Genomic DNA, 23,008 nt, shown 5'->3' with positions numbered 1-23,008 from the left:
CCCTAATTGAGATTAACCAAGCCACTTAACGTATATATCCTAGTGGAATAATGTTTAGGTGAATAAACCGCAGACATTAAGGAGAAAGAAACAAAATTCAATTTCCAAAAACAGATGCTTCGTGCTAGATATTCTTCTTTAAGAGAAAAATGCGAAAAAAGTAAAGTTTTTTAAAATATTTTTTGATAAAATAAGATCGTGTTTAAACCCTTTTCGCTTCGTGAAAAGCCGCTGTATCGTTTCATCGAAAAACGTGATATTATTAAGCCTGACCACCCAGCTTCCTAGAATCATGTGCGAATTCGACCCCGAAAGGATGCACGCTACCACGAAGAAATTTAAGAACTATACCAATAAAACAAAAGACCGACTGCTCGCGGCCTCGAAAGGTCATACAATATATTCTGTCGTGGATTTTTTTCTTTAAACTTTGTCTATTTGATTCTCACCATCAAGAAAGATTTTTGAAAATTTAAAATGACGGCCTAATAACGGATGGCCTCTTATTATCGTCGAAGGCAGACGACTTAAGTACAAATATACGATGATACGCGACCTTTCAATACAACCTAGTTACGTAAGACTGGTTTGAAACCTATGAAATTTTCTAATGTAATGTTAAAATATACAAAACTGGAAGTTTATCTCCTATTGAATTTATTCCGATAGTAGTTTCTAGCTTATAATTGTACGCTATTAGCATTGAAAACGAATTGATGGTTTAGCAACTGTTTTACGTCAGCTAATGTTATAAGAAAGGTTTATAAGAAGTTCTAAACTCGAACCAGGAGATGAGAAGAATTGTAAATAAGAGCACAATCTAATAACAAACTCAAGAGCTAAACTTCACATGAAAATAAAAGCACAATCTAACAATAACTTAAATGCTACGCTTCAAATGTAAATAAAAGTACAATATAACAACAAACTCAAAAGCTAAGCCTCAAATGTAAATAAAAGCACAATATAACAACAAACTCAAAAGCTAAGCTTCAAATGTAAATAAAAGCACAATATAACAACAAACTCAAAAGCTAAGCTGCAACTGAAACAGCATAATCTAACAAATACTAAAAAGCCAAGCTTCAAATATAAACAGAGCACAGTCTAACATTAATTCAAAGCCAAGCTTCAAATATAAACAGAGCACAGTCTAACATTAATTCAAAGCCAAGCTTCAAATATAAACAGAGCACAGTCTAACATTAATTCAAAGCCAAGCTTCAAATATAAACAGAGCACAGTCTAACATTAATTCAAAGCCAAGCTTCAAATATAAACAGAGCACAGTCTAACATTAATTCAAAGCCAAGCTTCAAATATAAACAGAGCACAGTCTAACATTAATTCAAAGCCAAGCTTCAAATATAAACAGAGCACAGTCTAACATTAATTCAAAGCCAAGCTTCAAATATAAACAGAGCACAGTCTAACATTAATTCAAAGCCAAGCTTCAAATATAAACAGAGCACAGTCTAACATTAATTCAAAGCCAAGCTTCAAATATAAACAGAGCACAGTCTAACATTAATTCAAAGCCAAGCTTCAAATATAAACAGAGCACAGTCTAACATTAATTCAAAGCCAAGCTTCAAATATAAACAGAGCACAGTCTAACATTAATTCAAAGCCAAGCTTCAAATATAAACAGAGCACAGTCTAACATTAATTCAAAGCCAAGCTTCAAATATAAACAGAGCACAGTCTAACATTAATTCAAAGCCAAGCTTCAAATATAAACAGAGCACAGTCTAACATTAATTCAAAGCCAAGCTTCAAATATAAACAGAGCACAATATAACAACATAAACTTCGTTGAGTGATTTATATGCAATTAAGGTTATTAATCAGTGTATTTTGTAAAACTTCAAATTTCCATAATTTAAAAATTAATAAAATCTTCAAAACTACGAAGATTTGCTTTTAATTACTTAAAAAGTTAAAACTAATCGTTATTTCGATTAACCCCATTGATTTTATTGGAAAATCATTATTGAATCGATAATCTTAGGCCTAAATACATTTCATCATTCTCTAAGCGGGGAGAAATAGTTCATTAGCATACTAAAATAATAAAGCTACCGCTACTGCTACTACTACTAGCTGTGCTAAAGGTCGCCCCATATCCGGATAGTTTTCAAGTCATTCCATTTGCAAAAGATTTTATAATTACGATTTTTTACGTAACTAGTTTTTAAAAAATTAAGCACAATTTTGAATTAATTAAACTACGTTTACCTGTAGCCATCGAAACCATCATCTGAGCCATTGATGGTTAGAACTGGTGCTCGGGCGTAAGCCTTGGCGACCCTTCTGTTACGTTCCATACAGATAATTTTCGCCCAAATTTCATCGTCAATTTGCTCCCATTTGTTCAAAACTTCTTGGATGTGATCCTATAATAGAGAGAAAAAATACGTAACGTTAATAAAAAGATCAATTAGTTCATTTAATAATGATTTTAAAGTTAAACGTAAGAAAGTTAAGGAGTGTTCGATTCCATGGTTTAGTTCTTTCATTCGAAAGACCATATAAAACAGTGAATATATCAAAATGGAAACCTGCATCCATGCATAAACAACAATATAGATGATACGAGCAATTAACTTTTTCCTACAGAATCCTAAGCAGACGACGCTTAAGATCTATGGTAGCCAATCACAGTGCCCACACAACATTACGTCACTCAGGTCTAACCCAGTAAGAAAACTTGACTGCTCGTATCGTCTTCAATATTGTCAGAAGTAAATGAACCGAAGTTACCGGAGTCCTATTGTTTATTCATTAAGCACAAGTTCCTCACAAACCCCCATATTTCAACCCCGACGATAGTCTCGCTCCTCTACTCTTTCGAGTCACAACAATTTTGAAAACGCCACCAAGCGGCCAATGTTCGAGTAACCGGATTTTCCGGGAATTAGTTAAAGTTTTTAAAAATGGCGACTTTTTCCCTCGGAAGATTCTTTTGGGGAGAGGTTCACACTCTTTGAAAAACTTTTCGAGTAGGATAAGAAGACTTTTAACATACTTTTGTCCAATGTCTGACTTTAGAATTTCAATAAATCTTTCCCGACTTGAAGTCACAAATGGTCGATTAATATTTGAAAGGTATTTCAAAAGATCATCCCTAATGTTTGCATCCATTATCGAACGTAAGCCTAGGGCCTAGGCTCCTAAGATAGAAGCAGACGCCTATTTCTCAAAACAACGACTATTTATTCATACTAACGATATTGCGCGGATTTGTAACTAAGCTGTAACTATGGTCTTTGGTGCCAGCGTTAAATTTCGAGACGATTCAGGTAGAGGTACAGCTACCTTGATTTTTACTACCCCCACGTTATGGAAAACGCATTATACAAATTTTGTCCTCTCCGGTAACTTCGGTTCATTTACTTCTGATATTGTAGAATGTAGATAAATACATGATTCCAATTTTATGTTCATTATTTTATACACCCTTTTGTTTTATATTTCTTTACTTTATCCAAGTACAGAACTTCCAATTAAAATTACTTCGTACGATTAAATATTAATTGAATAAAACAACCCATAAGAATAGAACGAAATCAATACTTTGAAACTGTTACAAATTTCTGTTGAAAACAATCAGAAGAAACTTCACTTATCAAATTCCCTGATCCGTGTAATTTTAATCCAATTTTATCTTAAACCAATTATTTTTACTGGCTTCCAATTACGCCTAATTCAAAAGCATCCAAATCTGAAGAACTCTAAACGACGACCCAAATTAAGAAATTAAATCTCGCAGATTTAAAAGATAACATCGCGCAAACCTTGATAATATAATAATAAGATTCTAAATTTAAAATTTTCCCCTTGAAATGAAATACGTGTTGAAAAATAACACCTTTTCAATACAACAACCAAGCATAAATTTACTAGGTAGGTACATTCAAGGAAAATAAAACGACGAAATCAACAAAATTAAGTGGGGGAGTGTTCCCTCTCTTCTTGAAGTTCATGTTATATAAAATTTCTATAATAAATTAACTGAGCCTCTTCTGCATACCGTTATCAGTAGCCGCAACTACAATTTCTTTAAAAGCTAGTTTAGTCGCGGGTGCAATTTCACGCTTCAAATACTTGGCTTATTTTTATAAGACACTATTTATAAATAGACGACCTTTAAATGAGGCGAGAGATTCTTATAATTATTATTTTGAGTCGAGTTTATTAACGCGAAGTTAACAAATAATGTAGTAAAGCTGAAACGTTATACTGCATACAAAACTTCATTTAATAACGATTGTATGAACTAGTTGTTATTTTAGGCTTATTTGGTTTCGTGGATTTTAGATTTTTTTTTAATTTTTATACTGTACAGCGTGCTTCAATTCAAAAAGGGTGGACTATTAGGACAGAAATACAGCGAGTTCTAGGAAGAATTTGAGTCTAAAATGTTCTATGAAGAATTTGAGTCTAAAATGTTCTATGAAGAATTTGAGTCTAAAATGTTCTATGACATTTTACACCAAGGGCCACCGTTTCTTAATTTTGAGTGGATTGTTTTACAAATAACCACTTAAATTAAAAATAAACTGAGATACAACACTAATTTAAAAAATGGGTCATCAGTAAAACACTAATAACTTGTATACAGTGAAACTTTTTGACTCAAAATGGCCCATACCCACAGTACTTCGATCCTAGATGCCATTTTAGAACACGCCCTTTACTTGCACCACATTGGATATCGCAAAATACCAGATATTTAATTTTGCACTTCAAAACTACAAGTATATTTCATATGGTATCTGACATTCAGTGGTAAAATAACATCGGTTTAGTATACTTCTGATAGCGTATATTATGGCAGATAATGAATGAACTTATCATCGAGCATCCCCTAGACTTGAAGAGCGACGTCCTTAGAAACCGTATTCTAATTTAAAACTCATTGTTTCAAAAGCAAGACGAGCTTGGTACGCGTTTTCATTGAAGGTGAAATGATGTTATTGTTAAGATAACGGGGATAGAAAAGTTAAATTTTCCCTTTCTTCACTTCAAACTGAAGCAAGGACCCGTATAATTAAATCAAGATTAACAAAAATAAAAATACGCTCGACTTAATTTTATACAATAAACAACAATAGAAAATGAAGTTTAATCGAATTTAAAATGTTATCTTGATTTTCAATATAGAGAGAGTCACGTTTCATCTCCCATTTGATTCAGAAATCTTTCTAGTGTTCTATATTTAACTGCCTCTGACAGGTAAATCGTAATATTTAGTTTATGATTATCTTTATTATTATTGTTATAATTGCTATGGGATATTCAAATGGGATGAACACCTTTCATTTTCTTGCATGGTTTGAAGGGTGTAATGATCTAGCAATTCTTTTTATGATTTTCCGGATAGCTTATGACAATTCGGAATGTTTCGCCTAAGGTGTTACAGTTATAAATTTTATTTGTTAATTAGGGTCAAAAGAATTTTGCCTCTGTTTCAAAATAGATTTTAAGGGTCATTCTTTATTAAAATGTCAAAATTTGGTGCTTAAACGCTTTAATTGTACATATTTCGCATGTTAATTTCGACTACCACTGTTTTAATTATTTATTAAAGCTGCGTCTGCAAAATTTCGTTCCATTAACCTTTGCATCAAACTCCACTTTCTCTAAAGAAAAAAGGCTACCTTCGTTAAGCAATTTAGTTATGTCCTCGCAATGTTGTCAAAAAACCCTCAATATGAACGCGACTTCACAGTAATTAGTTCACGGTCCATAATTGGTAGTAATTAAAGCCAAGCCAAGCCTGAGTGGAGATAATTATATACAAATAAAGTATGTGGTGTAATTAACTTTAAAATTCAAAACATTAGTGTATATTTTCTTATTTGTATCCATTTGACTGAAGTGAGAATATAAAAATATAACAGTTCATACTGTTTCTATATGCCTTAGAATGTAAGAAATTTCCCATTTAAATTTTAGTTAAATTTCAGTACATTCAAGATTGCAGTAGCCCATAGCGAACCGTGTCGAATCAGCGTGAAACCTACTGTTATGAAAAATACCAAAAAAAAAAAAAGCGCGAAAAGGGTAGCGATATGAATGAAAGAAGATGCCCAAACTTAATCAGAGCAGCAATATTTAAAAGTATACAGTGCGTGAAATTGATTTGCCTTTTTAAATTTCTTAATTTTTTTATGTAAAATTTAATTCATTCTTTCCCCACTATTCAGGCATGGATTTATTTGATAGTAAGAATTTACTGTACTCAAAGGCATGTTCAATTCATTATATATCGCCTTACTTCATCACTAAAATATGCATTACCCTCGGTATAAACTAATCTAAAAAAATAAAACCACTTCGAAGCCCAGGGAGTTACAGAGCAAAGAAAAGCTCGCGTAGGTTATTTGCTTTGTAAAAAAGCAAAAGTCTGAGACACCACGGTATTTTATAATCGCTTTTCAACACGCGAACATTTTGTATTAACATTAAAATGTACGGAAGGAAATCGAAAGTTTGTTGGATGGTTCTATAACCTCTAGTTGTAATTTGTAAATGGTGGGACGAACGTCCGTTGAGAATGAGAAATAATTTGAATTGCCACCTTCGCACAAAGTTCAACAGAAAGTGGTTTTAAAATATATACAAATTGGTTCTTGTATTAAGCATATTGGCTCAATATCCTTTATCTCACGTCACGTGTTGCCTGAAAGGCTAATGACCAATGAAAGTAATTGACTCGAGTATATACTGCATAATTCACGGTATTAACGGGCGTGTCCTACAATAATGTAAAATTTAGGAATTGAAAAGGGTTAAACTTAAACGCGTTAAGCAATGATAATAGCGTAACGAAATGATGAAGACGAATTATGATTGAAAGTCCCATCTAGGAAAATTCTCGAAACTAAATCCGTGAACGTAATAAAATTCATTTCGTGCGAGTAATGTGAGAATTGGTTTCATACTGAGTTATTATTGTAGACAATTCAGGATATTCAAAGGAAACTGGTGAAAGAAAAATTATTTCTTTCGCGATCAGGGGTCAGTGATGAAAATACAAAATATTAGCTGAGGAATGTGTTTACACAGTCTACTCAGTCTCGGATTTCAGCTACATATATTCGGGGTTAGGTGTTATGCTATAGCATTGTCGATGATAGTTAAAAAATTACACCTATTACACAGAGTGATTGTCCTCTTGGTATTTGTAGGGACATAATATCATCCATTGGGAATTTCGGAAGGATTTTAACATTGAATTAGAAATCCAACGAATTTTAAAATGAAGAGATGATTCATTGGTTATCAATCTGAATCAGGTGAAACCAGTCAAAAATCCATGGATAACTCCAAATGAAGTGTTCTTATTTCAAAGTTAATGAGCAACAAATGGAAAAAATAATTATTTTTCAGAAACATTAACGCCAAATAGACTATCATCCGATGAAAGTCCCTTACAAATGAACAACCAACAAAAACCCGGAATCTAACAAACAGACAGTGAAAAATTATCCAATTGAAAACGTTTCAGTGTTACAGAGAAGGCAAGTGAAGCGAAGTCAATAAAAAAATGTTAGTTTTGTCTGCAGACAGAGTTGACAAAAGAGGGAAAACCGAAATGTTAAATCTTACAAAAACAAAAAGTATTGTTTATCAAGTGCTGCATAGCATAAATATTGTAATGAAAAACTTGACCAAACATAATTTCACATTTCCCACACTCTACATTCTCATAGACAACTTTTTATACCTAAAAACCACATCCGTTATAACCAGCCCAAAACATCAGTTAAGCCACCTGCATTAAAACCCAATCTCAATATTTAAATTTATTTATTTTTTCTAGAGATCTAATTTGAAATATGAATAGAAACTCCAATAGCAATAGCCAGTATCTCTCAAATTACGTACGGTTCACCGAGTTTTGAGAAAATTGAGAGACATCATCCCCATGATCCCTAGCTTACTTTCATTGAATCTAAACACTTTCTAAAACTCAACTGTAAGGTGTTATTAAATTTGTTTCAAAAGGAAAATGAAATTGCTTCCGGTATTTATGCAAAGGAACTTGTTGTATGAGAAATCGTGAACAGACACTGACTGGCGAATATAGGTTTCTACGTTTGCGTGGTAATTTCTTCACATTTCTTTTTAGGTTGTTGCTCTTTCTCTTAAAGTTGAGCGACTAAAATGAATAGTGCCTTTAAATGGGCACCCATCATATATGGATGGAATTCTTTTTCTCCAAATCGCTTTTCGAAATTGGAAAGTTGAACAACACGAGGTTTGGTTTGGTTATAGGTTAGCCTAAGCATAAAGGTAACAAATTACGGCTGCAATTCTCGTGGTCTACGCTCGTGACTCGAAATTAACAGTAATTCAGGGTAGAGCGTGGCTCACCGAATATTTCATACGCTGGCAGACTATCACGTACGCTTATTATCGAAAGTCGATAAATATATTGAACTCGTAAGGTTGACCCGGGTTATGGTATTTGAGATGCTAAAATAGGCAAGAATCTTTTGTTTTTCTGTCTGGTTTAGTGAGTTTTTACCACAAAAGGGTTGCAACACGATAACTGGTCAGCGAATTTCTAGAAATGTTTTCGGAGTTTTCAATTTTTATAACTTAATATTTGTCTATGTTGAATTTTTTCCGCGCAATTCGATCAAAACTACGTCAGTTTATACGTCACAACGTTTCTCACAAATTCACTTAATTTAAAGCAAATATTTTTTGACCCATATAGTGGAGTCAAAAGTTGTATCGCCTAAAAGTGCCTTTTCAGTAAAAAAATAAACCTAACTGTCTTCACTATTCTATGATCAATAAACTATTTTTTAAAGCACCATGAAAAATAATCTCCATTTTATATTAGAATTCGCAAGGAAACAAACCGAATGAACAGTTTTCCTCTTTTTAAGATTTTAAAGCTAACTTGAAAATATTAAATTTTACATAACAGAAAACATAAATTGATAGCTAGACTTAATACATCCAAAAACCCCAACAAGAATATAAATACACGATGGTACAAACAAAAACTGAAAGTTTAAAAAAATAAATCAAAATGTTTCCCATTTTCTTTAAATAACGTTTACCGTTCCAGATCATTGATTTTTATTTCCAATAAATCATTTCCCAGAGAGTGAAATTTGTTTTTAAAATACCACAGATGCTCTACATACATCAATACTCTACAATTACATAACTTCCAATCTTGGTTTTCTTCTCAAACCATTAAACCTACAGACATTTTTTCATTCAGAGGCAACATTAATATCATAGCATTTTACGACTGACTTTGTTAAAAATGCAAAACTTACCAAAAACCTCCTCAAACCGTAAATTAAACCATAAAGTTTACCACACTTTAAAAATAAATAAATAAATTCAACCCAAATTTAAATATACATTGAACCCTTTGAACCCATATTTCTTATTATTATAATTCTTTGACAATAATTTATATTCCTAGATTATATCATTAAACTAAAGATGAACAACCCAAGAAAATAATTGGCTACAAAAACGCTTTATCCCGGGCGGTATTGGGGCTTGGTTTAAAAAACTGGCGCGATAATGATAACAAAATGAAGGTGATTAAGCTGGTATTAGACCACCACCCAACACACCTGCGCCGGGTTTACCTCCCCGTAAGCTAAAACAAAAAGCAAAAATATGCCCAAAAATAAAGCTTAAAAATATGGAAAAAAGGGTTGTACCCACTATTAAACCCTTCTATTACCTCCGGGCCATATTGAGTTATTTTAGCCCCAAGGGAACTTTAGCTAAGAATATTAAAGTCATTATAATGCACCGAAAACGAAATTCTGGAAAAATTGAGACCGTAATGATGCAACGGTGATCTAAAGATGTTATCAGAAGCTGAGTAGTCGAAGTATAGATCAAATTATGTGCAAATTTCCATCTATTTAATCGGATTTTTAAACTAATCTCACTTGATAAATACATTTTTGACTAATGTCGTACCAGATGTTTATAAGTTATGTTCCATAACTATGCCACTTCCTACACTTCGTAGTGGTTGAGAGCTAGTTCGAGAACGACTCGAGAATTGACTATACTCGGTTTTGTAGTCCATCTTTATATTTAGTCTGTACTAAGCCTTTGACAGCGCCTCACCAGCCGTCGCTTTACGAGAATCTATGACCTACGTCACTTCATGAAAAGCTCTCAGTAACCAATGGAAAACTTATGGAACATATCTTACAAACTTATGGTCGCACCAAATCTTTATAATAGAATTATCAGGTCAATTTCTACTCATTAGAAATGAACCAGAGATTGGCCTATAACTGGTCAGCTACTGCTTCAGGTATTTTCCATCAGGTGATGTATATCTGATATTATAAATTGTTAATTTTTGATTTTCACGGTGAATTAAAATGCTTACCACCCCTATCATATTTAAGAAATATTTCAGAACCAAAGTGCGACGGTGAACTAATGAACGAAAGGTACGGCAACCTACCCCTTTCTTAATATAAATTAGAGCTAATTTAACGTAACTACCAATATTTATACATAATTGTAGGACAATAAGCAAAACCATAATAGTTACTACATTTTGGATTTAGACCTCTATAGCAGCGATATAGGGGATTCGGTTACCAGTTAAGTATGCTAAGCAACGGACCATGTCTTAAAAACTGTTTCTTTTTTTCCGAGAGAAAGCGAACGCCAAGGGTTAGTTTCAGCGAAATTTAGTAAGAATAAATGGACACACCCTGGACGTATTGCAAAAGGGTTACGAGAAAAGTTGACAGTGAACGCGAAGCCTAAACTAGATTCTTTGTTTTAGAATGATTGCAGCTAGGCTTAGATAATAACAGGGTTAGTGGTGACAACTTACAAGTGGGTTGTGGTCCAACAGTTAAGGTTTTAAAACCAGATATTCTTTAATTCATACCGCAAAATCAATCTAGTGAAATTTAAATGGAGGTCATTCAAAATTTCAAATGTCTATATAATTATCAAGGGGTTATTTTAAGAATGGTTGGTTTTGTACAATGGAAAAATATTTTAGATCGTAACTTTTAAACTTTGAGTGTGTTTTAAGTTGCACGACATATTTAATGAAACCTTAATTTTAATTTTCTTAGTTTTTAACATTCCGCGCAAGGTAATTAAGTCTATTGAACCGGAACCTATAATTAAAGCCACGGAACACTCTAAATGAGATAGAATAATATACATAATACATTTTGTCGTTATTTCAATTACCTACAATTTTTCATTCAGAACCAGTTTTTGTAAGACCCGACGACGAATTTGCACACTTTTCGTATTTTAATGACCCTTAATTATTTCCAGATTTGGGTCTACATTTTTTCGCATATGGTGTGTGTTAATACGCATCATTTTGATGTACTTTTGCAAAGAAATATTCAGTAATAGATTAATTTGTTATGGAATTCTGGAGGAGCACAATTTCAAACAGTAACGATATTATTCTTGTCAATATTCATTTATAACCCTATGATGTCTATAATAATTTAGAGAAGAAAGAATCTTGGATACCTGAGATAACAAAATTCCTACTACAACAAGTATAAAATACTTCTCCTCGAGAGAAGTGTACCACAAAGCGGGTTAGTTTTAACATGATTATTCCATACATCAGAGCATTTTTGGAGCAAGGTTACTAAACCGAATCACATACGCGATAAATAGTTCCCTCATTACTCTATTAGCGCTGAAATATTTGTCAAGGCACGCTTGTGGAATTTTTGTCCCACATCAAGACGAGGTTTGTTGGTCGATTACTGGGGGTTTAGTACCAAACAGTTACAGAATGCAATTCAGCACCACAGTTCGATGCCCATTTGAACTTGGTTTGATAAGCAGGAGAGCAAACAAAAAGAGTAAAGCTGGGAAGAATCATGTTATATAACTAAAGCATGAAGAGGATACAGAGTGTCACCCTTCTTCAAATATCCCCTTCTGGTAGTACGAATCGAATTGACAGTTGCACAATAAATATAAGTCCATGTATTTTGCTTGTACAACTAACTGCGTTAACTTCGACGTGCTATTTTTCAACAAGTTATTGCTACAATATTTCCACATACCATGTATACCAAAATAAGAGCACATTAGTGTCAAAATTAAATTAGGCTTGTTCATACAAATTCCGGTAACTATTTGACATTTGCAAAAAAATAAATCTGTGCTCAGAATTTTCAAAAGCAAGACAGACCGTCCTATATTCACGTAACCCAACTTTTTTTTGTAGGTTTTTCTAATGATGAAAAATGGTACGTACAACAGGTACGGTGTAAAAATCAGAGCGAGGTATTCAAGAGACACTGAGACACTAAATTTGCAGGAAAGGATAGGTAACTAGAGAAAGGTAGATCTGTCCTTGACTTCCTATTCATTCCGTTTAGATTGTGATTGGTAAAGGTTTTTAAGAGTAAAAAAAATAGCTGACGAGACAACTTTATGGCATCATGGTAGTAGAGTAGGGACTAAAACTTTAGACTCTTAAACCAGCAAAACTACAACGACGACTACGAGGATGCTCAGTGTTGATCTCCTTGGCCTCTCTTACAAAGATCAGATTCTAATAAAGTTTTCGTACAAGTTTCCCTAAAAACTAATTCACAAAGAGAAAGTGTCACCTCATTAAAGTTCACCTTAAAAGAAGGGCCATTTTTATAGTAATTAGTGCATTTTCTTTTATGGTACAGTTACTATTTTACTTCAAATTATTTAACTAAAAAAGTCCTTGAATTTAATTAACATTAAGCTGTAATATAGGTTTAATTAAAACGCGTTAAGAACGAATTTAAGCAATTCAATTATGAATATTGTTATCATTTTCTTAATTCATAAGCACTACGTAATATTATTTAAATCTAACTTAATAGTTTTAATTACAATTACATAACTGGTAACAGTGCCATTTTATAGACTGTCCTGGTAATGATGTACCTCGTATTTCGTAATTTAATCAACGATAATAGAATTATCAAAGGATTTCAACTTTTAACATCTACTGGAGGATCAAATACAGCATGATGAAAGGTTCGAGATGAAGCTAACCATCCCTTTACTATAAACCACTTCAAAATACAAATATTAAAACGGTGGACCTCAAGAACTCGTGACCCACTTGACCTTTGCACCCCCGTTGAAAGTTAAAATTAATGAACCGAGACCTCATTCTATGAGAATTAAAATTTAAGTAAAAATTCTTGTTTAGACATACTAGTAAGCAGCTAATTTAAGAGATTAAATAACACGAAAACAATACTTAGATCTAAGTTAATTACTCACGGTGTAATTTCGTTATTAGAGACGATAACAAGAAAATGTTTTAGGGTCGTGAGTAGGTATAATTACCCCTTTAATTTTAATTAGAAGGAAAAACGTTTAGAATTACCATTGTTTTAACGAGATTTGTTTTTAATTACGTTGTAATTCTCAAATTAAAAGCTTAGTGTGTGTATATAGAAATTACGGTATATTTCACGAATTTACAAACAAAACTACTTAATGTATGTTAATGTTAATTACTTTTACCTCTAGTTCTCTACGTATAGTAAAAATGAATTAATATATTTGTAATGATATTAACATTCCGGTTTCTAAGACGCAAAATGAAGTCAAATATTTAGTGAAAGTGAACATACAATGCATGTATGTTGTATTAAAAAAATAAATTCAGGTCAAATTCCCAATTTAATATGGTGAAATTAAACTGTTGAATATATAGTTTGGTTTAATAATTATTTAAACACAATATGCGGGTGTAAACATAACGTATTTAAAACAAAACATCTTAATTGTAGTTTGCGCTTAGAAACTGGTTCAGAATTTCTCTAACAAAATAATTAAATAGTTCAAGTCCTAAATCATACATAAAACTTTCGTTTTCTTTTTTCGCCCAAGGTTAAAACGACCCCGTTCCCACGTACACTTTCGATTTTAACCCGTGACCTTTTGACCCCTTACAAGGTCGTAATGTACAAAACCAGGTGAGGTTAGTAGGGAGAGAGAGATGCTTGACCCTGCTATAGTTTTAAATTTCCTTTAAAAATATTATCTATTCTTTACAACATCTTCAAAACCCTGGGGCTAATTTTGAAATATCTTGGAAAAAAGAACTTGTACAATACCGCGTAAATAAAATCGTGCATGGTAACTTCAGGTTGGGGATTATTTTGGGGACGGATAGTTGAAATATTTATATCGATATTAAACTGAAAAAATTGTATTTTTAAGTGAAGTATCCATCCCCTCTGTACTTAGGAAATAAACGTGCCGCGTGCCAATCTAATTAAACCAATCGTTCTGGGGATGCGTACAATTCAATAGCGAACGAGAATAAGGAAGAATTATGAAAAATAATTCTGGTTTGAGATCATCGACGCTTTCTTTAAGTTTTTGTTTCTTCTTGTTGTTTAGGGAAAATAAGATTTAGAGATTTCTATCTGTAAAATGAATAAGAGGATGATTTCTGCATCGGGATCCTGGTATTAAGAATCATATGGTTTTGAAATAATAAATGATTGAAGTGTAATTTAAAATAGTGGTGGTTTTGTTTGTTAGAAATTAGGTTTCATTTAATCATTTAAAGATTTATGAATGGGAGAAATGTTTCAGCTACTTAATTTTAAGATGGTATTTTCGATTACTTTCCTTTATTATTTAGGTTTAGTTACGTATTATCTCTGTTTTTGTTTGTACCTTTCATTATAAATGAGTGTTTTACACGATTATATTTTTGTTTCTAAATTTAGCCCCAAAACTGAACTGATTACAGTACTTATAGCTTAGCGTTAATTTGAAATTTCTAGTATTTAAGCCTTGTCATTATTGAAAATAAATAATGCACAAAATATAGTAAAATAATTCGAAATTTCAAGTAAAATAAATAATGCACAACTAATTTACTAAAATTAAATTAATACATCTAGTAATAAAATGGGCAATCAGTTTCAATTAAAAATCACACCTGGTGCGGTAAAAACCGTGGAAAAATTAATGAAACCTAATAAATCGTGAGATGTAAGTCGATACATTCCTATCGATGCAATAACTTTCAAAATATTAATTGCACCTCGAATATGCATCCACTCCTTCCAAAAGTCTCCCCTTTTAAAATAATTAAATAGCCCACGCGAATTCTTAAATTTAAAATTCTACACTTTTATAAAATATCTTAGCAATTTTACGTGACATCCAGAGACGATATTAATCATTCTAACACACTTAAAACAGTAATTACTCAAAGGGGTCTTCACTACTGGGATAAGTTAAAAGTATAAAAACGTTTAGGAAATTATACAGGGTGTTTCTGATAAGTCTGCCATAAATTAAGGGGGATGTTCTTTGGGAAATCAATTTGAGTCGAAATGTAATCGCCGTCCGGGCCACTGTTTAAGTAATGATTGAAGTATTTTACGGATGACCCCTTAAAATATAATTAAGAAACAATTTTAATTAAGAGGTCATGTCTAAAACACTAAAAGCATAACTGAAAAACAGTGGCCCTTAAAGCAAAATGTCATGGATTACATTTTCGACTCAAAATCGCCCAAAGAACATTACCCTTAATTTATGCAAAACCTATCAGAAACACCCTGTACATACCAATGATTTTTCAGAGATGAATTTTAAGTCTTTTCGTTAATTACTCTACGAGTATTGAACCAATCGTAATTACTGGCAATAATAAACTAGAAAATTTCGAAGGATCTAGTGTAGATGTTAATCCACCAATGAAATTTTCAGAAAATAAAAAAACGTCGTGCTACTGCACTAATTCCAAAAGGGTTAAAAAATTCTTAGATAAATTTAAAAAAATTTTAACTAACGGATGGGAGGCTGGTTTTACCGTATATTTTACAAAGTATACAACCATAAATGCGGGCCAGGGTTAACTAACAAAGTTCTCTCTGTAATTAAAGTGAGCTCACGGTCACTTAAGGGCGTTCAAACACAAGCACCGCTTAATTTATTTTTCTTCACCTTTTGTTAGATACATGTGTGGTTATATAAGAAACCACAGCGATGATTATAGGTCTTTTTAAAAGAGTTCTAACTAAAACACAAACTACAAGTACCCCTTCATCAGATGCGCATGCTTATACCCTACCAGGGATAGATAGACTTTTTTAAGACGGAATTCCCAACGGTTAATATTTACTTCAGTCCGACTCATAGACGAGTACATAGCCCCTTCCTTCAACACGTAACCAAAAAATTAAATTTTCTTATTGGCTCACTAAAACTACGTATTGGTGACGTTGCTGACAAGGAGGGCCAATAATACGTAATTCCTGTTTACATCTGTCGCTATGACTACGACCCCTCTTGCGTTGTACCAGAGCCCACTCGATCCGCGCTCCCGGACGCTGCGCTGCTCGCGCTATATAGCGCGAGCAGCTTACGTCGTGATGCGCGTGATCGAGTGGGCTATGGTTGTACAGAAAAGCATCTTTACAGGGGTTCAAAATGAAGCTGTCTAAAAGCAAGGGCACGGAAATTATTCGGGAATTGTTTTTAATAGCAATTAAGAGGTAGGGAATTTATTGCCGGTGTTTTGGATTTGGAGTACATCTGTAAAGGGTGAAAAGTGTTCGCTAATTCTTTCTAAAGCCAATCATGTCTACTATCCTCATAATTTTGTAAGCGAATTTGATGAAGTTAACCAAGGCTTAGTGAATGGCCAGGAGTTTTGTGAGCTTAGTGTTTTGTTAAAACCTGTTCGTGTTGTAATATCTATGAAGGCTTTTAAAGCATCACTACAACTTCATCAAAGAGAAATAAATCGTATTTCAAAATGTGTTTTGATTTCAAGCCCTATGTCTTGTGTTACTTCCATTTTTAAACAATGTTCTTTCAAAAATTACAATCGGAGCCCAATCCATTCCAACTTGGCAGACGACGTTTATTTGACCCGGATATACATACAACGCCATAATGAAAATAAGACCCGCCTCTTCTTTCATACCCCCCCCGTCACGGGTAAGGGGGTCGTGGACTAGGACGCGCACCCGAATAACCCTGTTACCCATTCCGTCTTAAAAAAGTCTATCTATCCCTGACCCTACTTAGCACTAGAGGAGGCGTTAGATTTGTTCCGAACTTTTTCTTATTCATTTCGGCAAATCTTGTTTGTAAAGAGACAAGTTATCTTTTAAGTGAAAAATTCCCCGAAATTTTAGCCAAGGAGAATTCGGTAGAGCGTTATCTTACTACTGTATACTTAAAACTAAGAATCAAATTGTTACTTATCTGCAAAATATTTGAATAACAACATCGCATTCTGAGTAATTTAAAACCTGTGATTAAGGGAAAGGTACGCTTGAATTGACTTTAACAAACTGCCTATCTCAAATTTATTAACCATAGTGTTTTAAATCATTTTATACTATGATAAATTGTACTGACTAACTAGCAAAATACCCACGCTACTCTTTGCCACAAACATTCATGGTTATTAAAGTTAACTAACGTCATAGGCTTAACTGTTGCTAGAGAAGCTGAACTTGACATATTACCAACAGAAATTGTTTAGTATTAAAATTTATTATGAAAAATTAAAAGTAATGGTTATATATTCAAGTTTATAAATATAATCTGATTGATTGTTAAAAAAAAATTTTGGATGATATCTAGCGAGTAGATTAAATTTTAAATTATCATTCCTTTTGCAAAATCTTGAAATATCATTTTGAGTACGCGATGGTTTTTGTGTTCAGAACTGCAGTTTCCTAAGGCAAATATTATATAAAGATACTTCATACCAACTTCAAACGAAAATGATGTCAAACAATTTTTTTTACTGAGACAACCTAATCCTAACGTATCTGGTATCAAATTCGTAACCTCAAAAAACATATTTGTAATCCAAATTCACTTCTAACCCTACATTAAACCCCAAAATGACGTCAACCAAAGATGTAGTCAGAGAAGATCACCACCTCAATATTTTACAGGATATCACTTCACCAAAGATTAAACCTTGCACCCATATAGCTCAAACGTGATCTATTAAGCATTATTACCTAACCAAAACCAGTACACTCTTAAGTTGAGAAAGGTATCATCCTACGCATAGGGGCACCCACTTTCCATTTTCTTTAAGGCAGCTGGGAGTAACCAGTGTTTCCTGAAACATTTTCTAATTTTAAAGTCTACTGGATATCCGAGATAGGCTTAACGCATAAAGTAAAAAAAGGTCAGAGTTCAAGGGGGTAACACCCACACAACCGTCATCCGTCAGCTACGTAGTCCGTTCCGCGTGTTTTACCGATTGACCCGTATTCGATAGTATTACATCTTCGGAGATTGACTATCGGGACAAGTACATTTTGCATCATTTAAATGAATATCTTCAATACAAACGATTAATCAAACAGGCTGTCTACTACAAATGGCCATGATGCCGGAAAGACGAGAGATCCAACATTTTTCATCGTCTTATAAAGAATCTTAGCGTCAAAAAAGAAATGAATTTGTTTTTTTTATCCAAAATTTCTTTACGAAATTTCCTTTCCTAAAATTTTGTTTTCAATGTTTTGAGACTTAACTCTCCAAGGCACCACTTGTCACCATGAGTTTTATAAATTATTCCATGAATATTTTAGTATGTAGTCTTAATCCATTGTTAAAATCCTATGAAATTAAAATTTATGTCTTCAATTATCCAATAACGATAGTAAACAACCAAAGTATTTTATCAGTAAATTGTTAATTTAAGCTCATTCCTTAATAGCGTCGCTAAATTTTTCTAAGACGTAGTTTTAAATGGATTTGTTGTCTAAAAGTGGTCAATTTTTATTTAAATAAATTGGAAAGCATTTGGCAATTGAAAAACAAAGGTAAACAAACATTAACGTTTCATTATACACCCATGTTCAGATGCTCTTAAAGACGCAGTGAAAGTTGATACTCATTAATAAGATGTTAAACTTCATAACAAGTGTTGTTAATGTCGTTTTAGTTTAAAAATTTCAAATTCTACGTCAACACTCTAAAGACAACCAACAACTCTTGACAGAAATGAAAACATTCTTGCCAATGAATACCGTTGGTGCACGATGATGCCGCTATGTAATTTGTGTGCCTTTTTGTTACATAACGGTGCTTTAGGGTTTATACGCCATACACAAAAGAAAGCTATCGACAGGCCTACATCCGTCTCGAGCTATAAAAATAATACTACGAATGAAGTGTTTATGGACCTTTCAAATACACGAACGTTGCCAGATTTTTAACATAAAACCTGTTTCGATCGCGCAAGAATTTTCGTGTATGTTTTGTTTGCAAAGAATTTTTAATGACGGAGTACGCGTGTAGTAGCTCATCTTTCGAGTCATCTTTTTTATCGTAACATCGTACGCAAACCCATTTTGTCAAAAATTTTGACTTTTGAAGAGAAGATTAGCTGTGTTTATCTTAGTCAGTTAGTTATTGGGTCAGATTTAATTTCAGATCATTCCTAAGACTACCCTGGTCTCTCTTTCATATTTTGTTTAATAAAATTTATTAAAAACGTGACGTGAAAATTTCAAATTGTTTACGTTCTATCAGAAGGGGATAATAGAAGAAGGATGACACTCTGTATTCTCTTAATACTTTAGTTATGTAACATGATTCTTCCAAGGCTCACCCTTTTGGTTTGCTCTCCTGCTAATCAACCTTTATATGGGCATCGAACCGTGCTAGGGTGAATTCTATAACTGTTTGGTGCTAAATCCTCAGCAATCAACGCACAAACCTTGATTGTCTTGTCATGAGACAAAAATTCACAAGCGCATGCGCCTTGGCAAATAGTTAGGTCTAATAGAGTAATGATTCGGGAACTATTTAGCGCGCATGTGATTCGGTTTAGTAACCTTGCTTCAAATGTAAAATGATGTTGGGAAGAATCATGTTACACTTACCCAGCTTTGTGGTACACTTCTCTCGAAGAGAAGTATTATATACATCTGGTTATACGAAACATTTTACTAGAAATTATTAAATTAGGTGCTAATTTTCTTCTCCTAATTTTTCCTCTCGATTTGACCAAATGTTCCAAAACGAAAATTTGTTAAAATCCTAAATTACACCGTTACATAATTTCTTGCCAAAAACCACGCCTAACTAAAGTTAACGTTAACCCTAACTAATCTAAAATACAATTGCGTATCTTTAAAATTAATATATTTGCACAAATCAGTTCAAGGCCTTGAACACGCTCAAGTTTCCATTGTTTCGAATTTACCACGAAACCACGAGAGATAATTTCTTACGTGTAAAACATCGAATATGTATTAAAAAGGTTAAAAATTAAATGTATATGTAACCAAAAAGAGTTTCTTAACAACTTAACAACCATTAAGGCGAAGAAAAAAAACGCCCTTCACGATCACCCAAAAACCAAGAAAAAGTTGTAAAAATCTAATTTTGACTGCCTTTACCCAGTTAGATAATAATTAAACAAACCAACTAAAATGTAGTGTGAGATGTAATAGGCATGTGGTGGCAATAATTTAGCAATATAATGCATTACTTGGTTAATATACCAATATTAATCGGCACCTTTTATCGAATATTTTACAAAAATAAAGCTTGTAGAATGAGTAAATGCAATTACCATAGAGGGTGTTCCACAAATGGTGGTAACACCTCAGTACTGTGTAAATTAATTTGAGTCGAAAATGTTCCATGACATTTTGCCATAAAAGCCACTATATTGATCTGAGTGTTTTACCTTACCCTTAATTAAATTATTAAGAATTGTTTTTCAGTTTCTTACTTAAAACCCTTTTTTATTGATTAAACAAAATATCATAGAACATTTTAGACTCAAAATCGCCCATATAACTCACCGTACTTCGGTCCCACCACCCTTTTTTCAAACACCCTGTATGTATATTGACATTGGAAACGCCATACCCAAGAAATTTTAAAAATACATTGAAGGGGTTGATTTTTCACTCAACAATCATTATAATTAATACCTGCACATAAATATTAGGCAATCAGATAACGAAATAAAATCTAGAGGTACTACGAAATACCTTTATTTTATTTTTTTCTTTAAACTCTGTGACCCAGTTATTTCATTAAACGTAATATTAATTGGTTATTTTTCTTTCACTTTAAAAAGAGGGGGAAAAACTGGAAATAAAAGAAAAATATCCCTAGTTTTCTTTGCGGTTTGGGAGAGAAAAATGATTGATTTATAGAAATTGAACGGGTGTTGCCCCTATCTCATAACACAATGTAACTCAACGTACTTTTTTAGGAACTTGTCATATAGATGTAAAGATTGTCTCTAAAATTATTCCGTCGCTAAAACTATGCCAAATCGAGAGAAAGAATGTGCTAACCGCAAATTGGAACTAAAATTTCGAAAATTTGCACTAAAAACACAAGGGTGTGTTTGTTCCACAATATTTTTATACATATTTTTCAGACTAGGATGATTGATACAATTTACACCAGGAGGCCAGGCTACTTGGTACTGCACTTATGCCCGGCAAGTAGCATGGCCTCCTGTTTTAAAAAGTATCAATCATCCTAGTCTGAAAACTATGTATACATTTTTAATTTGAACTAAAGGCTTTTCAAACTCCCAAATTCAATTGCCCCAACCGGAAGAAATGATCAAATTACGACATTACTTATGGGTTGCCACGAAATTTTCAGATTCAAATTCCGTGAGTTTCCAGATTTTCCCTGACCTTTTACAACTATTTTCCCTAATGTCTAAGTGTAATTGTGTGTGCTGCGGCAACTCTATATTTAACAGTATGATAAATTGACCTGAGTGAATTATTTAGTATTAAGGGGGTTAAAAAATATTAAGGCGAACTACTGAATTATGTAACTTTGTTGAAACTAGATTTAATCCGAAACATGGTCTTGAAACTATTAAAAAAATATACTCAAACTTTTCCGTTCATTTAATTCAATGTTATAGCTAATTATGCGGTAAAAACTTTTCCAAATAACTACTATACACGATTTGAACGCAATATGACGCCAATCCTTCGAAAAGGAAATCCCAAAATTTTAATATTTATTTTCAGATTACAAGCACCGTTTTTATCCCCCATTTAGAAATAAAGCACTTTTAATGATAGTGGTTTGCCGTCAAATTTATATCTGCCATAATACAAAAATATCTTCTGGTAATGAAAGACAATGTATTTCAAAGGAGGTAATTTGTGGTCTCCAATAACAGATCATTCACCCTGAACCGTTAGTTACTGCTTTGTATTACAATTTGACAACAAAGTGTTGTGAATTCAAGAAGCATCTCCTCATACAAACACAATCGTAGAAATATAACTCTTCAATATAAATATCGGTTATAAAAATAGAGTTCATGATGATTATTAGGCCATTTAATCTTTTAAAAAATATAAATCTAGATTTTCTTTTGATTCGTAGGTCGTGACTGGCTTAAAAAACTTATCTCTCTTTTGCCACTCAATAGAAAGTTGTTCTTTGGATTTCAATATTTGTTTCATCGACCCATACATGCTTAGGTCATGCAAGATTATATTTTTTTAATTTCACTGTTAGACAACAAGTTTTAAAGGGTTACTGAATCATTTAGTGGATTAAACCGAAGTTATCCATATGCAGTAAGTTTATAAATGATTACCGATTGCTAGTAACGCCAGATACTCGTAATGAGACTTAGAGTGGTTAAACGCTGTCAAAGGCTCACTACCGACTAAAGAGGTGATCTTCAAAACCGCATTGGCTTGCCTTACAATGGAATTTTGCATAATAAACGTCAAAGCAAAGAGGGTATAAAGAAGGGGAGTTGAAGCTAGCAGCTTTGACAAGGCATTTTGAGAGTTCTAGCTTTTCTTATTTATTTTTTTGTTAATTATATTTTCCTCCTAATATGCGGTTCACCGTATCTCAACCAATAAGAGGACACACCAGAAACTTAGAAAAACATTCATTGGGAGAAAACTTCAGAAAAACCTTCCACTCCACTTTTTATACTCTTTGGTCAAATCAAAGCAACACTAAC

At 33.0% G+C, this 23,008-nt stretch overlaps 1 protein-coding gene across 6 annotated transcripts in view; it reads right to left on the bottom strand.

Annotated features, from left to right (window-relative positions):
• The window catches only part of exp (expansion), a 199,199-nt gene that overhangs the window by 25,900 nt on the left and 150,291 nt on the right, over positions 1-23,008 (bottom strand). For all 6 annotated transcript variants that reach the window (XM_089859304.1, XM_089859306.1, XM_089859302.1 and 3 more), the window contains one exon: positions 2,239-2,396. In XM_089859304.1, the coding sequence (XP_089715430.1) occupies positions 2,239-2,396 (158 nt within the window). The remainder of the gene's footprint in view (positions 1-2,238; positions 2,397-23,008) is intronic.

Source organism: Phalangium opilio, unplaced genomic scaffold (assembly GCF_054372755.1).
Source record: "Phalangium opilio isolate 3A_F unplaced genomic scaffold, DU_Popi_V2 ptg000329l_1, whole genome shotgun sequence".
In the NCBI taxonomy this organism is placed as follows: Eukaryota; Metazoa; Arthropoda; class Arachnida; order Opiliones; family Phalangiidae; genus Phalangium; species Phalangium opilio.
Note: the sequence above shows the minus strand (reverse complement) of the source record. Positions and strands in the feature narration are given on the sequence as shown.